An 18250-nucleotide genomic window follows, 5' to 3' on the forward strand; every position below is an offset into this window, starting at 1 on the left:
ATTCTGTAAATAAGATATTAACCTGGTCTTTGTATATAGAGCTATTAACTCTTGCCAAATTCCAATAACATCAGAAGCAACACCACCCTAAATTTTCACCCCAAATTCTAGGCAGGCCAGTAAATCTCTTAGCTATGGAGGGGCCCTCTCTATCCAAAGCAAGGCGATAAGTCATTCCATGCTATACCAGGTTTCAGGAACTTTTTTGTTTGTTTGGTTTTCTAGACAGGGTTTCTCTGTGTTGCCCTGGCTGTCTAGGAACTCACTCTATAGATCAGGTTGGCCTCAAACTCAGAGATCCACCTGCCCCTGCTTCCCAAGTGCTGTGTTCAAAGGGGTACACGACCACACCCAAAATTTTTTCATCTCTTCTTTGAAAAGCTGAAGAATTTGGCTTTTAAAGCTCACAGAATGTAAACTTACTATTCAATCTCTTTTATTTTAAACTCTAGGACTGGAGAGATGGCTCTGCGGTTAAGAGCACTAGCTATTCCAGAGGTCCTGAGTTCAATTCCCAGCACCCACATGGTGGCTCACAACCATAATGGAATCTGACTCCCTCTTCTGGTGCGCATGAAAGCAGAGCACTCATACAGAGATTTAATACATAAATCTTTAAAACCAAACAAAACTCTGAGCAACTGATCTTGCAACAACACTGTTTACCTGGCACTGCAATATTATACAAAAATATTCTATTTCATAAAACACACTATTAACATCTTCAAAGCCGAAATGTTTCATTATCACTTTTTATTGCAGTTCTTTATGTTAAGGGTCCCATGTATCTTAGTCTGGTCTCAAACCGATTCTATAGCCAAGTATGACTTTGACCTTTTGGATCCTCCTGCCTCCATCTCCCCAAGAGCTGAGAGTACAGGCATAACCCAGCACTGCCTGGTTTACAGAATGCTGGGAATCAAACCCAGGACTTTATGCACACTAGGCAAGTACTATCAACTCAGCTATTTCCCCTCCTCCTGGATTCTTTTCTCTCCCAGTGTCTTTAAACAGGAGTTACATGGATAGATTGAATCAAGTCTTCTACTTGGGGAAGAGGGAATAATGTGCATCATGTGCTAGAGAACAGAGGACAACTTTCTAGAATCAGTTTTCTCCTTTCCACCATGTGGGTGTTAAAAGGAATCAATTTCAGGTTGGGCTCAATGGCAAATGTTTTTGCCCACTAAGCCATCTCATTGGCCCTAATTTTATTTTCTTAAGCCAACAATTGACCCTTAAGTACAGAAGAAAAGTTAAATTTTTATCTACTGTAGGATAAAGTAGAATGAAACACTAAAATAAATTAGAAATTAAAATGGCTACATTAGAAGTTCTCCAAATGTTTTTTACAAGCAAGTTTCACAAATTGTATTTATTTCTTGCTGTTTCCTCAGGTGTCAAGAAAATGTAGCTCCCAAAACAATGACTATTTAAGCAATAGTGAGGTTGATAAACATTGGAAAATGTAACTTAAAAGGCCTAGTAAGGACACAATTGAAGTTCCAAGAACAAACTGAGTTCATTATCGAAAACTTCATATTTGTACTTGAAACTATTACTCTAAAAGTTCTTAAAAACACAAGAATACAGAAATTTACCTCTCATGAACCATCAGTGGCGAGTCATCATGTATCATTCAGCCCTTGGAAGACACCACTGCACGCTAGTGAGGAGATGAGAACGAAGAATTGAGGGCCTGGGGAGATGGCTCAGTGGGAAAGACCACTTGCTATACAAGTCTGCAGGCCTGAGTTCAGATTCCCAGCACCCATGAAAAAACCAGGCACGGCTGTACCCTGTATTACAGGGTATAGAGACAGGCAAATCCCAAGAGTTTGCTGGCCAGCCAGCCAAACCAAAACATCCATCCAGCTTCAGGTGAGAGACCCTGTCTCAAGGAAGTAAGGCAGCAAGTAACGGGGCAAAACATCTACTGTTCACTGGGCTCCACCCAAATTCATGGATACACAACTACAAGCACATATACATACAAATAGCCCACACACTAAAAGAAAAAAAAATCAGGCGGTGGTGGTGGTGGTGGTGGTGGTGGTGGTGCATGCCTTTAATCCCAGCACTTGGGAGGCAGAGGCGGATATATCTGAGTTCAAGGCCAGCCAGGTCTACAAGTGAATTCCAGAACAAACAGGGATACACACAGAGAAAACTGGTCTAGAAAAACAAAACAGAAGTAATTTTGATCTAAAGGGCTCTAGGAAACACCTAGGACTTCCAAACCACAATAAAAACCAAATTCAAGATTGCATTACCCCAAAATCAACAAGCACTACCCCAGAACAGGGTCTTACCACATTCTGACAGGTCAGAGGGAAAAGCTCAGTACTAGCTTAGGACTCTGTCACAGGAAACCAGGATGTAATCTCTACAGGTATCAGCTCCAAAAGGCTGACTTTACTAAGGAAGGGTGCTCCAAAGGCATACAAAAGAACTTGCTTTTCTTCTTTCTTCATTACTATTTTTCTTCTTTATATAGTGCCTCTTATATACAGCCTAAACTGGTCTTAAATTCCCAATCCTCTGCATGAGCCTCCCAAGTACTAGGACTATAGATGTATACCACCGAAGCCTGGCTTTCTTCCCTTTTTTCTTTTGAGACAGGCTCTTGCCCCCATCTCCCTGCCTCAGCCTGAGAAGTGCTGGTATTACAGGTGTATACTATGATGCCCAGCAAAGACTTGTTTTTTAGAGTGGCAAATCCAGGGCTGGGAATGTGGCTGTTACTGTGTGTTCCGCCTACTCAAGACCTTAGGTGTGACCCCCAGTCCTGAGACCAGTAAAGCAGCAAACCTTTAACTGTACAGAAATGAAAGCAATAGACAGCGAACAGGAGTGGGTCTGGAATCCTATGACTGTCAAAATCTCTTTCCTGGGCTAGTTGGATGATGGCTCAGTGGGGAGAGGTATTTGCCACCAAAACTGATAACCTAAGTTTGATCCCCAGAACCATGAAAGAAGAGAACTGAGTCCTCAAAGTTGTGCTCTGGTCTCTGCAAATACTGTGGCATGTATGCATGCATGCCAATATACATTACATCTAGGGTTGGAGAAATGGCTCAGCAGTTAAGAGCACTGACACTTTTCCAGAGGACTCAGGTTCAATCCCCAGTAGCTTATAACCATCGGTAACTCTAGTCCCAAGGAATCCAAAGCCTCTTCTGGCCTCTGTGGATACCAGGCACACTTGGTAGAGTCACTCATGCATACAAACAACCATACACATAAAATAAAATTACACACAGATATATACTCACACACAACAATAAAAACAGGACGAGGCATAGCACACATCTATAATCTTAGCCTAAGAGGCCAAAGTCAGAGGATCCTGAGTTTAAGGATAGTTTGGAGTACACAGCAAGACCTAGCTTAAAAAGAAAAAACCAAAACAAAACAAAAACCCTTTTTTCAGAGGTAAACAAGAGTGGGACAAGAAGACAAAAACTTGAGATGACAAGAACGTGGATGGACAAGATGAAGGAGACAGTTCAAATACACCAAACAGGAAAATAAAGAAATAAGAATGTGACAAGTTGGTAGAAGGGTAAAAAGGAAGAGGAAATACAGGGAAAGAACTGTGGGGGAGGGTGGGATTGGGAGGGAATGAGGGAGTGGGATACAACTGGGATACAGAGTTAATAAAATGTAACTAATAATAAAAATAAAAAATTAACAATTAAAAAAAACTGGATGAGCTCTGAAGTGATGCAGTTACCTTCCTTCCTGGCCATGCTGCAGTGTAAAAATTACAGCAACTCAATTGCTATTCTGACAGAGAATTTAGGCTGTAGAGACAGTGAGAAACTAAGATAAACAAGGAACCAATGTAGACCACAACCTCAGCCAGCCTAAGACTCAAAGTCCACAAATTCAAAGGGGCAGCTGAGAAAGGCTGCACCTCTTCAAGCATTTGAAAGAGGAGGTAGCAAGAATCTGCCCTTCAAGATTGCTCTGCTGAGAAAAAAGGAGCCCTCAATTGCGTGCTAAGTCCCACAAGGTAAGAGAAACAGAAAGTTCTCTCTAGTAGCCAAAGGGTCAATAATCAGCACACAGAGAAAAGAACAGTGGTGAAGGAAAGTCCTGCATGGAGAGTTAGACCTGGGGGGAAGAGGGGCCTATACTCCCTCTTACACTGGGATCCCATTCTACTGTCTGGTAATTTTGGGTTGACCTTCCAGTTATTAATAACCTGCGCCAACATCATTCATTACACAGAAATATGGACAGGCAGTCAGTAGTGTCTTTTTTAATTAAAAATTGCCTACTATTGGAGCTTAAAAAAAAATGAGGGGAGAAGAAAGAGCTGCATGGCGGTTTTACACCTGACATCGCAGCACTTGTGTAGTTTTTTCTTTTCTTTTCTGGCTTTTTGAGACAGAGTTTCTCTGTGTAGCAGAGCGCTGTCTGTCTGTCCGGAACTCGTTTTGTAGACCAGGCTGGCCCTCAAACTCACAGAAAGCCTCCTGCTTCTGTCTTTCCGAGTGCTGGGATAACAGTCATGCACCAACATGAGGAGCTTTTTTTTTTTTAATTGACACTGGAGAATCTCATGTGCAAAGCCAGTCTGAATCTCTAGAGAAATAGCCCATATTTTTAAAATGTGTCCATTAAGTCCAGGCTAACCTCAAACTCACTGCAATCCTTCACGCTTCCCAGGTACAGGGATTACTAGCACATGCCACTATACCTAGGCCTCTTTTTCTTTTTTAAAGTGGACTCAAAAGTGAAGTGGGCCAAGCATGGTGGTGTATGACTTTAATCCCAACACTAGGGAGGCAGAGGCAGGCAGATCTCTGAGTTCAAGGCCAGCCTGGTCTACACAGCAAGTCCCAGGGCAGCCAGGGGCAACACAGTGAGACACTAGCTAAAATTAACTAATTATTATTATTTTGTTTTGTTTTTTGAGACAAGGTTTCTCTGTATAGCTCTGGCTGTCCTGGAACTTGCTTGTAGACCAGGCTAGCCTCAAACTCAGAAATCCACCTGCCTCTGCCTCCCAAGTGCTGGGATTAAAGGTGTGCCTCACCACCAGAGTTAATTAATTATTCTTAATAAGTACTAGCTACTCCTTCAGAGAACTTGAGTTCAGTCCCCAGCATCAGGTAACTACTAGTAACTTCATTTTCAGGGGGTTAGAAACCATTTTCTGGCCTCTTTGATACCTACACACAAATCACACAAAGACAAACACACACTTTTTTTTTCAAGTACATGAAGCTGTTCAACAGCACTCTATTTCTTTCAGACAGCTAATTTTTAAAAAAGTTAGAATTTGTAGAAAACATGCCAGGCACTGGTGGCACACACCTTTAATCCTAGCACTGGGGAGGCAGAGGCTGGTGAACCTCTGAGTTCAAAGTCAGCCTGGTCTATAGAACAAGTTCTAGGACAGCCAGGGATACACAGAGACACCCTGTGTTGGAGGAAAAGAAAAAAAGAAAACACACCTATGGAACAGCAATGGCTAGAAAGGCTGGGAAGAACAAGACTTCCTTAACCAATGACAGAGAAAATTCTAGCATGTATCCCTTTTGCTCATCTGAATCTGTGAGTTCCTCAGAATTGTTCAACTGGAATAGTAGTGACAACTGCTGTATTGTCCCACACACCCTTCTTGGAACTTGACATGTGCCCACTACCTACAAGATAGCTGCTGTTTTGTTTTTTTTGAAGCAGGATCTGCTATATAGCGCAAGCTAGACTTTAACTTGCAATCCTATTGTCGCGGCCTTCCAAGAGCTATACCAGAGGAGTGCAGCATCATGCATAGCTAAGATAGATACCTGTCATTACCCCAACTTTACAGATGAGTGACCAGACAGAAGGACTAAAGAAGCCAAAGGCCCAGTAGAGACTGAACAGGATTGCAGGGAATTTAGCTATAAAACCTGCCCATAATTACAGTGGGATCACTTATTAAGTCTCAGAGCATACAAGGATCTCTTCTTAATTCTGCTAGAAGAAGATCACCTCAATGCTATGTTACCTAAGGAGCATACTTCCTGTGACTAGAGAATCAGTCATTTTGAACTCCCATGGAGAGCTGGAATGTAGGTCAGAGTGCTTGCCTAATATGCAGGAGGCCCTGGGTTCAATCCCTAGTAAAAAGGAGAGGGAAATGAGAGAGAGGAGGAGAAGAGAGAAAGTAAAAGAGTTCAATACTATCAAGCAACAATCCACAAGTAACCACAAACACTACATGCAGTGACAGTGGAGGTGAGGTGAGAAGAGATGGCACAAAAGAAAGGTATACAAGGTGGGAGGGAAGCTCACCTTGTATCTAGGATATCAGTAATAAAAGAACTCTGGGCAAACAGTTCCCAGGAAAACCAGCAGGTCAACACAGTAGTGACAGAAGCAGCCAGCTCCCAGGCTGGAGCTGTCTGCAAGCAGCTTAAATCAAATTACCAAACTTCCATACACTGGATTTTCTGCTTTTGAGGAGACGGAGAACAGTCTGCTCCGCATCCAGGCACTGGCTTCTGAGTCTTAGAACCTGGCTCAGTCTACTCCCTGAGAAAGACTCCCTATGACATCCAAACAACTACTACTTCGAAGAGGGGAGGACTATGGCTACGTGCCTTTATGGTGCCAAAGACCAAAAGCTGTGCCCCTCTAATTCTCCTGGAAGCCTAGGGCACTGCACACACTCAAAAGGGTCGAGGTCACTGAGCTTAGTGTCCACCTCACAGGGGCCAAGATTCAGGGTTCCCAATTCCCTTCCACACTCCAAAAGAGGAACAGACCACAGACCCCAAAAACCTTTCTTCTGGCCAGTCTGATTTTTTTGACAAGTGAGTGAGAAGGAGGCCCAAGAAAAGACATTGTACCTTAGAGCTTCCAGGAAAAGCACATAAAACAGACCAGTTGCTTTGAGGATCAGCATGGGCGCAGAAAAAACCCTTTCAGAAGAGGAGACCAAGTCCCAGACTCATTTGGGTACTTGCAGAGGGTGGAAGGTTGTTTACAGAGGTCCAAACTCACGCCTCAGCAGCTCAGTCTACAGGAGGCAGACCTCCGTGTTGCCAACTTCCCAGAGGGGACAAGGGAAAATAGGCTGGCCCTGCCTGCACAAAACCAGCTTGACTGGTTCTACTGAGCAGCCCAGGGCCTGCTCCACCTACCTCACATTGAAAAGAAAAGGCCAAAAGGGTGGCCAGGAGCAGTCATTGAATACACCTCTCTTTCTCTAAGTCTCATCTGCCTCCAAGGATCCCAAGCCACTATCCACAGCCAATTCCACCTCTCCTACCAGAACCTGTGCCTTACCGTTAGTTTCACAAGCCTAAATTTAATGAGTTTGTAAACCACAGGAAACTCTTTCTGCTGGTTTTATTCTGCTAATGAGAAATGTAAGAACCACCTAAAAGTAGAAATCAGTACAAACCCAATTACAAGACACCTGTGGAAAGAACATACAGACAGCATGCCAGTCAAAAACAGACATGCAAATCAAGGGATCCAGTCCATACACATCCCAAAAGGAGGAGCTGGGGCACTGAGCAGGGAAAGCAACACAGAAGACCCCTCCTTCTGAGAGGTAACTGGAAATCAACATTCTCTTGGTACTATTTCAAAATTGGTGGTCCTATCCCAGTATAAGGGCAATGGCAGGGGTCTGGAGAGATGTCTCAGGAGTTAAGAGCACACATACTGCTCTTTCCAGAGGACCTGATTTGACTCTCATCACAACTGCCTGTAGCCACATGGCAGTGGTGCACACCCTTAATCCCAGCAGAGGCAGAAGCAAAGACAGAGGCAAAAGTAGGGTTCAAGGCCAGCCTGGTCTACACAGTGAGTTTCAGGACAACCAGGGCTACACAGAGAAACCCTGTGTCGAAAATCAAAAATCAAAAAACAAAAAACAAAAACAAAAACCTGCCTGCATCTCCAGGTCCAAGTATCTAATGGCTCTGGCCTCCAAGGGCACCTGCATATAACCCCACACAAGAGACATATTCATACACATTAAGTTAAAAATAATAGGCTCTAGGGCCAGGTCCTGATGGCACACTTCTATAATCTCTGCTCTCAGAAGGCAGAGGCACTTAGATGTGAGTTTCAGGCCACCAGCTAGAGCTACAGAACAAGACCCTGTTTCAAAATAAAACAAAAAGCAAAAATGGGGGAAGGGGACTGAAAAGATGGCTCAGGTTAAGAGCACTTGGAGCCAGGATCTATTCCCAGCATCCATACTGCGGCTTATAACTACCTCTAACTCCAGGTCCAGAGGAACCAATGCCCCTTTTGACCTTTTCAGGCACCAGGCGTACAGGTGGTACACAGACAAATATGCAGGGAGACACAAATACACATAAAGTAATTTTAAAAATTAAAAGTCCCCATTAGAAACCTGGCTAAAATACAAATAATTTTTGGTTTTGTTTGTTTGAGACAGGGTTTCCCTATGTAGTCCTGGCTGTCCTAGAACTTGCTGCATAGAACAGGTTGGCCTCAAACTCACAAAGATCCACATGCTTCTGCTGGGACTGCTACCATGTCTGGACATAATAATACTTTTTTTATTTAAAAAAGTAAATGAACAATGGTATCCAGTGGCTTATCCCAAGAGGCTGTGGTGGAGGCAGTGACACTCTGCCAGGTTAAGGAGGGATAGCCTGCAGCCTCCAATGCCAGCGTGGGGAAAGGGTGAGTCCCTTCCCCCAGGAGGTTTGTAAAGGCTTATTCTTCCTTGTGCTGAAACAGAAGGGGAAAGCACACAGCTAACACTTCAGTGACTCACGCTCATGTTTGATGAAGGCTGGGAGAAAGCCTGGAGAACCCAAGCTTCAAGTGCAAAGCGACAAAGACTGGAATCTCCCATCAAGAGAAGGAAACTCGGTCACCTATCCTGTTTGTCCTCTTGCTGAGATTCCAAGGAAGGGCCAAGTTGAAACACCACCCTTTCCATATTACTCCGAGTTTTTGCTTTGATAGGAAAATATCAAACCTGGCAGCAACAATGCAACTAGACGGGAACAAACCAAACCCTCCACACACACCCTCAGAACAGAGACCAAGCAGCCGGGCCTGGGCAGAGCAAGGAACCCTCATCTGGTAGCCTAAGGGAAGGAAGATGACCAGCCTCCTGGCCCTTTCCATCTGCTGAAGTTACTACATCCCAATCCATTAATGGGCTTCAAAGTGCTGGAGGGGGGAGGGTCCATTTAGCACAGACACTATCATGGGGCTAAAGGTGGTGCCCAGCCCCCACCCCACTTGTCAATAATATGCCACAAAGTCTGAGGCCTGACTGCATTTTAAGCATAAAATATTCATTCAAGTCAACATGTAGAACATCATGGAAGCTCCTGGGGGAAGAAAAATGGCTAGTTAGGTAGCTAAGTGCTCCAAGAGAAACAGTTCATGAAGGCCTGGGTTAGTCCTAGTCAAATGCCCACTGAGAATCAGGCTGTTCCGTCCAAAGCGAAATGGTCTAGCCAGAGAAATGCTGATTCCTGAGAGTTCTCACTGTGTACACCTTTCAGGCAAACAAGGTTCTCCATCTCTTTCTACTTGAGATATCAACTCTGCCAAGACATGTATGATCAAGATTCCCAGCCCAAGCTATGGTCACAGTCTAAAAGATGCAGCTCCCTCTATGCAAACGATTTCAATCTGAAGCAGGCCAACTTTCAATCACTTGCACAATCTGTTTAGCTAGTTCCCTGAATTCACAGGACAGAGAAGCATTACTATAATTCCCTACAGGGAGAGTTACTTTTAAGGTCAAAGGGTATAACGTCACTGTCTTATCTCAGAAATTACTCCAACAACCCTCATATACATCCCTAAGGCCCAGCAGATGAAACTGTGAGGTCCAACATTCACCCACATCCCCACCCTGGAGGCAGAAACCCCACCCTGTCATCAAGAGTCAAATCACAGAATCCCACATCATCAAAAGTGAAATATTCAGTCCAGCATTGACCAAAAGGAAACTGGAATCTCACAATGTATACACAGAATGGGCTTAATTCTTCCACCAAATCCATCTGCATATCCACCTCAGTGGAGAGTGAACCCTCAGCCTTGTACATGCTGGGCAAATGCTACACCACTAAATTACATATACAGTCTTTTTACTTTAGATTTTGAAAGACAGAGTTTCAATAAGTTGTTAGCCTTGAATTTACCCTGTAGCTCAGACAGACCTTGAACTTATGACTCTCCCGCCTCAGCCTCCAGAGTTCAGGGTTCCAAAACTACACAACTGGCTGGGTAAGAGGCTTTTTGTTGTCATTATTATTATTATTATTACATTTATTCAGTGTGTGTACATATGTGAGAAAGAAAGAGCATGCACCTGTGTGTAGAGAAGTAAGAAGACATCTTGACAGAGTGGGTTCAGCTTTTCACCAAGTATATGATTCTCAGGGATCCAACTCAGGTCATTAGGCTTGGTGGCAAGTGTCCTTACCAACTAAGGCATTTTGCCAGCCTTCAGCAGTATGTTTTTACAGGATTCTGTAAGGTAGATTTACCCTCTTCATCAATCTTCCAAACTCCTCTTCCTTGAGAATAGATTCTGCCACCCACTCTCTAGAAAAGTTGGGGCAGCACTGTCATTTGACTGACAAGTAGCAAAAGGCTCCTGTATTCTATTAGGTACCCTCTGTTTCCAGGGTCTGAAGCCAAGTGTCCCCTCCCCTAGGAGTTAGAGAACACTCTAGCCTGGGGCAGGTGAACTCTGGAAGTTGTACCCTTCTCCATCCTTGACTGTTAAGGCTGCTGCTGGCTTTAAGACAAACAGTCATCTTGCTGATTGCTTTCAAGGCTGCCAAGCCTCCAGGCCAGCAGAGCCATTTGGAAAAGCAGCTCACAGAAAGCTCAGCTCACAGACTTAAGAAACCCTGAAACTAGTAGCCCCAGGTCAGAATCCTGCAAAAGGAAGCCATCTATGGTGAAAATGCACATCTAAAATCAGGTGTCACCAAAATTATCTTCAAGACAAGAGCTTGGCTTTCTTTTATCTACTTTCACCGTTAGAAGCAGGGTTGACAGCAAACAGGCAATCTCCTGAAACATAAGGTTTATTTTATGCTTCAACATGTTGTGTGTGTTTCAGATGTGATCAAAGAGCTCTTAGAAACAGCTGATCAGACACAATTTTAAAGAAAGGGGAGAAAAGGCACAAGAAGAGATTGGAAAGAACTGCTGAAGTTTGTTTACCTATTCTCTGGTAAAACCAGTTAAATAATTTAAATTTAAATAGGGTGACAAGAGAGGGACCTGCCCAACCAAATTCTTTGCTTTTTATTTCCTAACACTGTGGTTACTGCAATGACTGAGCTTCCACTATGGTTTTACCATTTGCAGTGGGGTTGAGGAGAGGGTACTCATAACCTTTTGCAGTGGGGTGGAGGAGAGGGTACTCAGTTTTGCCTGGTGGCATGGTCTACGCTAAAAAAGGTGGATGGATTCTTGAGGAGCTACCTCTTATTTAGTTTTCCTTTTCTAAAGAATATAAGGTTGGGCTAGGAAAGGGCTCAGTACAGAGCACTTGTCTATGAAGAACAAGGTTGAGCCAATCTCCAGCAGCACAAGAAACAAAAAGAAACAGCTAGGCAGTGGATATGAAGATGGATTTGGTGGAATGGATGTAATAGGTGTGCATCTAGCTTTTCCAAGTCCAAGTTTCCACAAGGAGGAGGCAGACTATGAAGCTGACAGTGTGAGTAGAGAATCAGGAACTGGCTCCATACAGCCAAGTTCATGAAGAATGGAGCCAAAAATGAGCAGGATGACAATGTGCCTCTGCTCTGGACTAAGTTATCAGAGTGCTCACGTGCCAAACTGGTCCCTCTTGAAATCAGTGCACATGTGCCAAATCCCAAATACATGATCCAATGGTTTGGGAGCTCACCTGAGCACACTTAACAAGAAAAAAATAATGTGGACCGATACTGTGTTTACATTTAGTAAACAGCACAAAGAAACCATACTGAGGCTACTCTCTCTGCCCGACACAATGTCCCCACAGCCTCTCTGGGGAACAGGCAGGCCAACCACTCCTCAAATGCCTGAAGGTGCCAGTCAGTCACTTGGCCTCCTCCTCCCTGCTTATAATCAACAGTGTGGGAAAGTTCTCCAGTTAGGCAAGGTCTACCTACTAAAATAAAGGTAAGACAAAAAGGGTTGTACACGGCAACCTAGAGAGTGTTTCCCAGAAGGAGAGATAGATGCAACTGGTAAGAAAGGGACTGTGCAACACAGCAAGCTCCCCGGTTTCCAAAGACCTCTGTCCCAGGCAGGACCAGCTGACAGGCCCAGTGATGAAATACATCAGCTACCCCTCCCTCTCAACCCCCTGCTTTGCCTCAACTGCAAACAGTCCATAAGAAATATGAGTCCACTATGACAGCAGAACACCGTCCTGATTCCTCTTCAGTTTCTATGTGCCCAGGTAACAGCAACAGAGTAACAAAACAGAAAAGTACAGTAAAGGAAAAGAGATAAAGGCTTTTCAAAGAAGTTAAGCCAAGCAAATACAGCAGCAGCTCTATCCTACCTGGCTACAAAGGAAACAGGGAACAAGAGGAAAACACAATACTGATGGGTAAAGTATGTTCTTTTTTCAACACAAGTTTGTGTTTAGTAAAATTCACCCAGAAATATATGACAGGCAGGGGACTGTCCAAAATGCAGGCAGCAAGGGACACTGGAGACTGTGAAACAAAGGGGAGAAGAGGAAAGTGGATGCCTTGCCGCAGAGGTGAGAGGATGACACAGAAAAGGCAGAGTTTTGGGTGACAAACAGCAGTGATTGCCAGGATAAAAGGGAAAGTATAGGGCCCAGCGGCTGACAGACAGGATGAATAGCTAGCTAGCTTGCACCCTGGGAACGGCAAAGACTAGCCAATAGAAAGGGAATAGACAGGGCATCCGGGGTGTAAATAAACAGTGAAGAGGACAGGAGACCCATGTGGACATGAAAGGCAGCACTGACTAAGAGGCACAGTAAGAGATAGGGTTGGGGGAGTAGTTTGAGCAATAGGAAGTAGCAAACAAGGAGGAAGATACTATGAGAGGCATTCAGGATTCTAATTTGTGATGCACTGTAAGTAGGCAGTAACGCAGGCACTGATGCAGCCCGCGAAAGACTGACTGAGCAACAGGTTATGTTAATACAGCCAGGCTGAAACACTTTTCCACGACAGAGGGAAAAAGACCAGCGATAATCTGGAAGAGCATTCAGACAGGAGGCCCAAGGACTTAAATGCCAAAACCCAGGGGGAAGAGAACAGGAGCGATCCAAAGGCTCTGAAAGGAGCGGTGACTGGAGCCCCAAAGGCAACCTGTGGGAAAACTATGCGCATGACAGCTGTATGGGAAACACGGAAGCGACACATGCCAGTGCCAGGAGCCAGGGAGCTCCTGCCGAAAAGAAGGGAAAGTGATGAGCAAAGAGTAGGCGAACGATTTGGAAAGGTGACGAGGGTGGAGCTGGTGGGTTGCAAGCAACAGGGAGAGCCCGATTTGGAACAGGGAAGGAAGACAGAAAAAGCTGGGGAAGTGAAAGGGGATAGGGACCAAGAACACACTACGAGACAAGGACCCTTGAGGGAGAAAACCGAGGACTGGGAGAGGCGGTGCGGGCAGAGGGGGTACAGGACTAGAGAGATGCAGGAAGAGGTGGGTAACAATCGGCGGCAAATCGCGGGGTGTGATTCGAAGAGCAGGAAGGTGGCTGCTTTAAGCGTGGGTGGAGGAAGACCAGAAAGGCCCCTGAGAGAAAAAGGGAAGAGAAGGGGAAGCTGAGGAGATAGCTCGGAAGAGCGCAGGAGGGCGGCGAGAGGCGAGGGGCGTTTGGCAAAGGTACAAGTGTGTAGTTCAGTCAGGACAAGGAGGGGTCCCAGGTCAGGACTCGGAAGAGGGATGTGCAGGGCTAGAGCCCGGGGCCAGATGACAGGACAGCCAAGGCTTGCAGAAGGCAGCAGGAACACGAGGAGAGCAGAGAGAGAAGGTTCCGCAAGGTGCAGGGGGCCCAGCCACAGAATTGGGGGAGCCCTGAGGGCTCCTTACCTGCTCCGTGTCCCTTTCGTTCAGCGTGGGTAGGGGGGTCCGAGCGCTGGACATGGCGCCGGTATCTCAGGGGAGGGAACCGAGAAGCTTGGAGGAAGGGAGGAAAGGGAAGGCTTGGAGCCCGGCCGGGCGGGGCTTCTCACAGCAGGAGCACCCGCTGCATGGGCCCCGGCCGGGGGTGCGGGGAGGCCGGACGATCGCTCACGCCAGCCCGAGGATGCGCCGCTCGGGCTAGGCCTCGCCGGCTCCGAGCGGCTCCGGACCGCACCCCCCCGACCCCCGGCTGGGTTGTGCCGCCTTACGGCCCGGCCGCGCCGCTCCGCCTACTCTCAGCCACCGCAGCCGGCCGCCTGCCTCGCTCCTCCCCTGCCCTCAGCCGCACTGCTCCGCGCCCGGCACACAGGCAGCCGCCGCCGGACCTGCTGCTCCCAACATGGCCGCCACCACCGCCAGCCCTCGGCTCTTTCCGCCGGCAAGAGCCGGAAAGATCCGAAACAACTAGGAACGGGAGGGGGCCGAGCCTTTTCCTCTCCGCCCAGACTATGGGTGAATTCCGGAAACTACCGAAGAAGGTAATCCCCGAGGACGCGCGCACCTCCTCGATTCCGAAGACCAAGCTTCGGCTCTGTTTACGGAAATCCACGAAGAGACTCCCCTCAGCTCCAGAGCCAACCAGTAGCTACGCCCACTAGCCTTTCTCCGCCCCCTTGGAGCTGGCTTTCGGCAGTTTCCGGAAACACCCGAAGAGGCTCCGTGTGCGCTAAACCGGCCACGCCCCCCGTTCCATCGCTCAGAGGAGGGCGGCAGTCAGCCATTTCCGGCAACACCCGGGACCTGCGGAGGTTAAGTCTAGCTCTTCGTTTCTTTCCGTCGGTTTTCGTTTATTTTCAAACCTTGAACAGGCGTGGGTCACCTGTACCTGTTGTTTGACTTCTAAGAAAATACAGCTAGCTATTAGCTGTTCCCGAGACTGATATCTTTTGATCCCAACGCCAACTTCCCATCAACATGTTTGTCCGTTAGCTCATAAAACCCACCTTATCATTCAGCCTTTCAATCAACAGCCAAATGTAGTGTCACCCTATTGCCTGTCGCCTGCTTTGCACACCCGACCATCTTCCAACTACCTTGGTTTCTAGATATCCATCCTACAGACTCGTTGAGTGAGTGCCCTCGCTGCTCTGCGGGGCCTGGAACAGAGACTGGTCAACATCCCTGAAACTTGACAGTGGACAGGCACATAGGAAACAGCTGTCCTGAGAAAACGCTTGTACGATCTTGGGGACGTGAGGCATAGGATCAGGTAACAAGGGCCAGCAAAGTAACTCAGTTTGATCCTTGGGGGACCTCAGAGTTGGAGAGATGGTTCAGAAGTCGAGAGGGAGCGCTAGTTGCTCCCCCAGAGGACCGTGGGTTAGTACCCAGCACCCATGTGGTGGCTAACAGCTGTCTCTACCTCCAGTTCCAGGTGATGTGACACATTTTTCTGACCTCCACTAGGCGTGCACACACAAACCACCCATACACACAAAAGTTAAATAAATATCACATAATGGGCTGGACTGATGTCTTATCGATTAAGAGCATCTACTGTTTTTCCAGAGGACCTGGATCGGGTCCCAGCACCCACATCAGGTGGCTCACTAGCTCCTGAGAGGATCTGATGCCCTCTGGCCTCTACCAGCATGCAAGTGGAAGAAATAAATCCATAAAGCACAAACAAATGCATATACAAATAAATATTTTTAAATGACATATAACATTTCTTCTTTTTTTTTTTTTCTGTTGTTTTGGATTTTGTAACAAGGTTTCACTATAGCTGCTTCTGCTTCCCAAAAACTGGGCTTAAAGGTATACACTATCATACCCAGCCACGTCTTTTTTTTTCTTTTTGTTATTGTTGTTGTTTTGTTTTTTTCTTTTTGGAAACGGTATCAAATAGCCCAAGCTGGCCATGATATGCTTCCAAGGTGGCAATGAATTCCTGATCCTCCTGTCTCCATTTCTTAAGTACGTTGATTACAGGTGTGTACTGCCATGCCTGGCCTTAAATTACCTTTTAAAATATTCTACAAGGTAGGTCTGAAGAGACCATTTCATTTTCATTTTTATTTCAAGTCCTCCCTCTAAGACATGGCAAAAGAACAGGCATTCATTGAAAATAGGGTCCCTAGGGTTGCAGGGTAGTGAGAGAGCTCTATTTAACTATCACCCATAGCATGTAGGAGGCCCTGAGGTCAATCCCTAGCACCACCACCCCCCAAAAACAAGACAGACAGCCAAAACTGAGTATGGTAGTCTGTCCCTGTAATCTTAGCACTAAAAAAGCAGAGGCAAAAAATAAAAAATAAAAAATAAAAAGATGGCTTGAGGCCAGCTATAATGAGGTCCAGGGCAGGCAAGGTTGCATAGTACATCCCTGTCTCCAAAAGAAGACAAAAACACCAAAACAAGTTACTTGTTTTGGTGGCTAGGTGGCTCAGAAGTTAAAAGCACTTGCTGCTCTTTCAGAGGACATGGGCTTAGTCCCATGGCAACTCACATATCTCTTCTGGCCCCCAAGAATGCAGAGTGTATACACAGACAAGCAGGTAAAACTCAAAAAATAAAAATTAAAAAATTCGGGCTGGAGAGATGGCTCAGAGGTTAAGAGCACTGGTTGCTCTTCCAGAGGTCCTGAGTTTGATTCCCAGCAACCACATGGTGGCTCACAACCATCTATAATGAGATCTGGTGCCCTCTTCTGGCGTGCAGGTATGCATGCAGGCAGAATATTGTATCTATAATAAATAAATCTTTAAAAATAAATAAATAAATGATTTGAAACATTTCTCAGCTGGGTGAGAAGGCACATGCTTTTAATCCCTGCACTTGGAAGCAAGAGGCATGTTGATCTCTGTGGGTTCAAGGTCAGCCTGGTCTACATACAGTGAGTTTTAGGCTAGCTAGGGTTACATAGTGAGACCCTGTCTTGGTATGGGAGGGGGTGTGTGTGACAAAAGCCTGGAATAGCACAGTGAGTGGGTCAGACCCCTTGAAGATGCTTCTTTCCTTTCCTGGACCTCAGCTTTGCTCTTGAAAAGTGGATTTACTGAGTTTTAACAGCACTGAGGCTTTTTGCAGCTCTGGAGAGCTCCTGGTTCTTCACAAGAATCCACGTGGCAACAGCATTCCACTCTTCATTTCTCTCTGGAGTTGCCCAGATCTGTCCAATCTCTGCCCAACACAAAATTATAGACTTCATAAAAGATTATGAGGGTATTGTATGTTCATTTTTATCTGTAACTTGATTACAGGTTTTTTGTTTGTTTGTCTTTTGTGTTTTGAGTGTTTTGTTTTGTTTTGTTTTTTCTCTCTGTGTAGTTCTGGCTGTCCTTTGTGGACCAGGCTGGCCTCAAATTCATAGAGATCCACTTGCCTCTGCCTCCCAGAGTGCTGGGATTACAGGCATGCACCACTGCACCAGACTCTTGATTGCAGATTTTAAGCATGAACTGCACTCGTGGGGTCCCACCAGGCAGAGGCCATAGCCCAGGCTCACTTCCGGGTCAAGCTATCCCTGCCCATGGTTCTACAGAATTTAGAACTTGCCCCTTGACTCTCACCCTAAGCACAACAGGAGGGACAAAGCCTGGGTCCCTGAATGGGAAGAAGCTGAGAGAGCTCCTGGGGTCATTAGGGACTTACTGGTTGAACTGCTGAGTGCCGACACCCGTGATCTGCTAGGCAGGTGCAGAGAAGAGTAAAGAAGGATTTCGTAAGGTCCACAGTACTAGTCAATTCACAGGACTCCAGGAAGCCTCTTCACGTCCCACACCAACCCCATGCAAGCACCACCTCTGGGAAAGAAGCTGAGGAAAGCAGAGCTGTGGAGTTGTGGGAAAGGGGATGGAGACCATGCCACACCCCCACCCCAAATTCAAACCTGAGAATGAGCTGCCCCCTGGTGGCCAAAGGGAGTTCACAGGCTCACTTCCCGGACCAAAGTCTGAAGAGCAGGGAGAGAGGAGACTGTTGAAAGGCAAAGGGAGACAACATTCAGGGGTCTCCTAATCCTAAATGAGTCTCCTTAAGACCCCGTCCAAACCCTGACCTTCCTCTTGGTTACTCCTCTCTTCCTCTCCTCCTCTCCCAAGGTGCCAAGCCAGTGGACCTACCCAGACTTCACGTGGTCCAGCTCCCGGACACACCAGAATATCAGGTG

General features: G+C 46.1%; 1 protein-coding gene across 12 annotated transcripts in view; it reads right to left on the reverse strand.

Moving 5' to 3' along the window:
• The window catches only part of Mark2 (microtubule affinity regulating kinase 2), a 65547-nt gene extending 50821 nt beyond the window's left edge, over positions 1-14726 (reverse strand). For 11 of the 12 annotated variants that reach the window (XM_021642266.2, XM_060385785.1, XM_060385801.1 and 8 more), the window contains exon 1: positions 14047-14186. In XM_021642266.2, the coding sequence (XP_021497941.1) occupies positions 14047-14100 (54 nt within the window). In that variant the 5' untranslated portion in view covers positions 14101-14186. Of the gene's footprint in view, positions 1-14046; positions 14187-14641 lie in introns of those variants that run through there. The other variant, XM_060385762.1, reaches the window with a different exon arrangement.
• Positions 14727-18250: the final 3524 nt, after the last annotated feature.

This window comes from Meriones unguiculatus, chromosome 1, assembly GCF_030254825.1.
Source record: "Meriones unguiculatus strain TT.TT164.6M chromosome 1, Bangor_MerUng_6.1, whole genome shotgun sequence".
NCBI lineage: Eukaryota > Metazoa > Chordata > Mammalia > Rodentia > Muridae > Meriones > Meriones unguiculatus.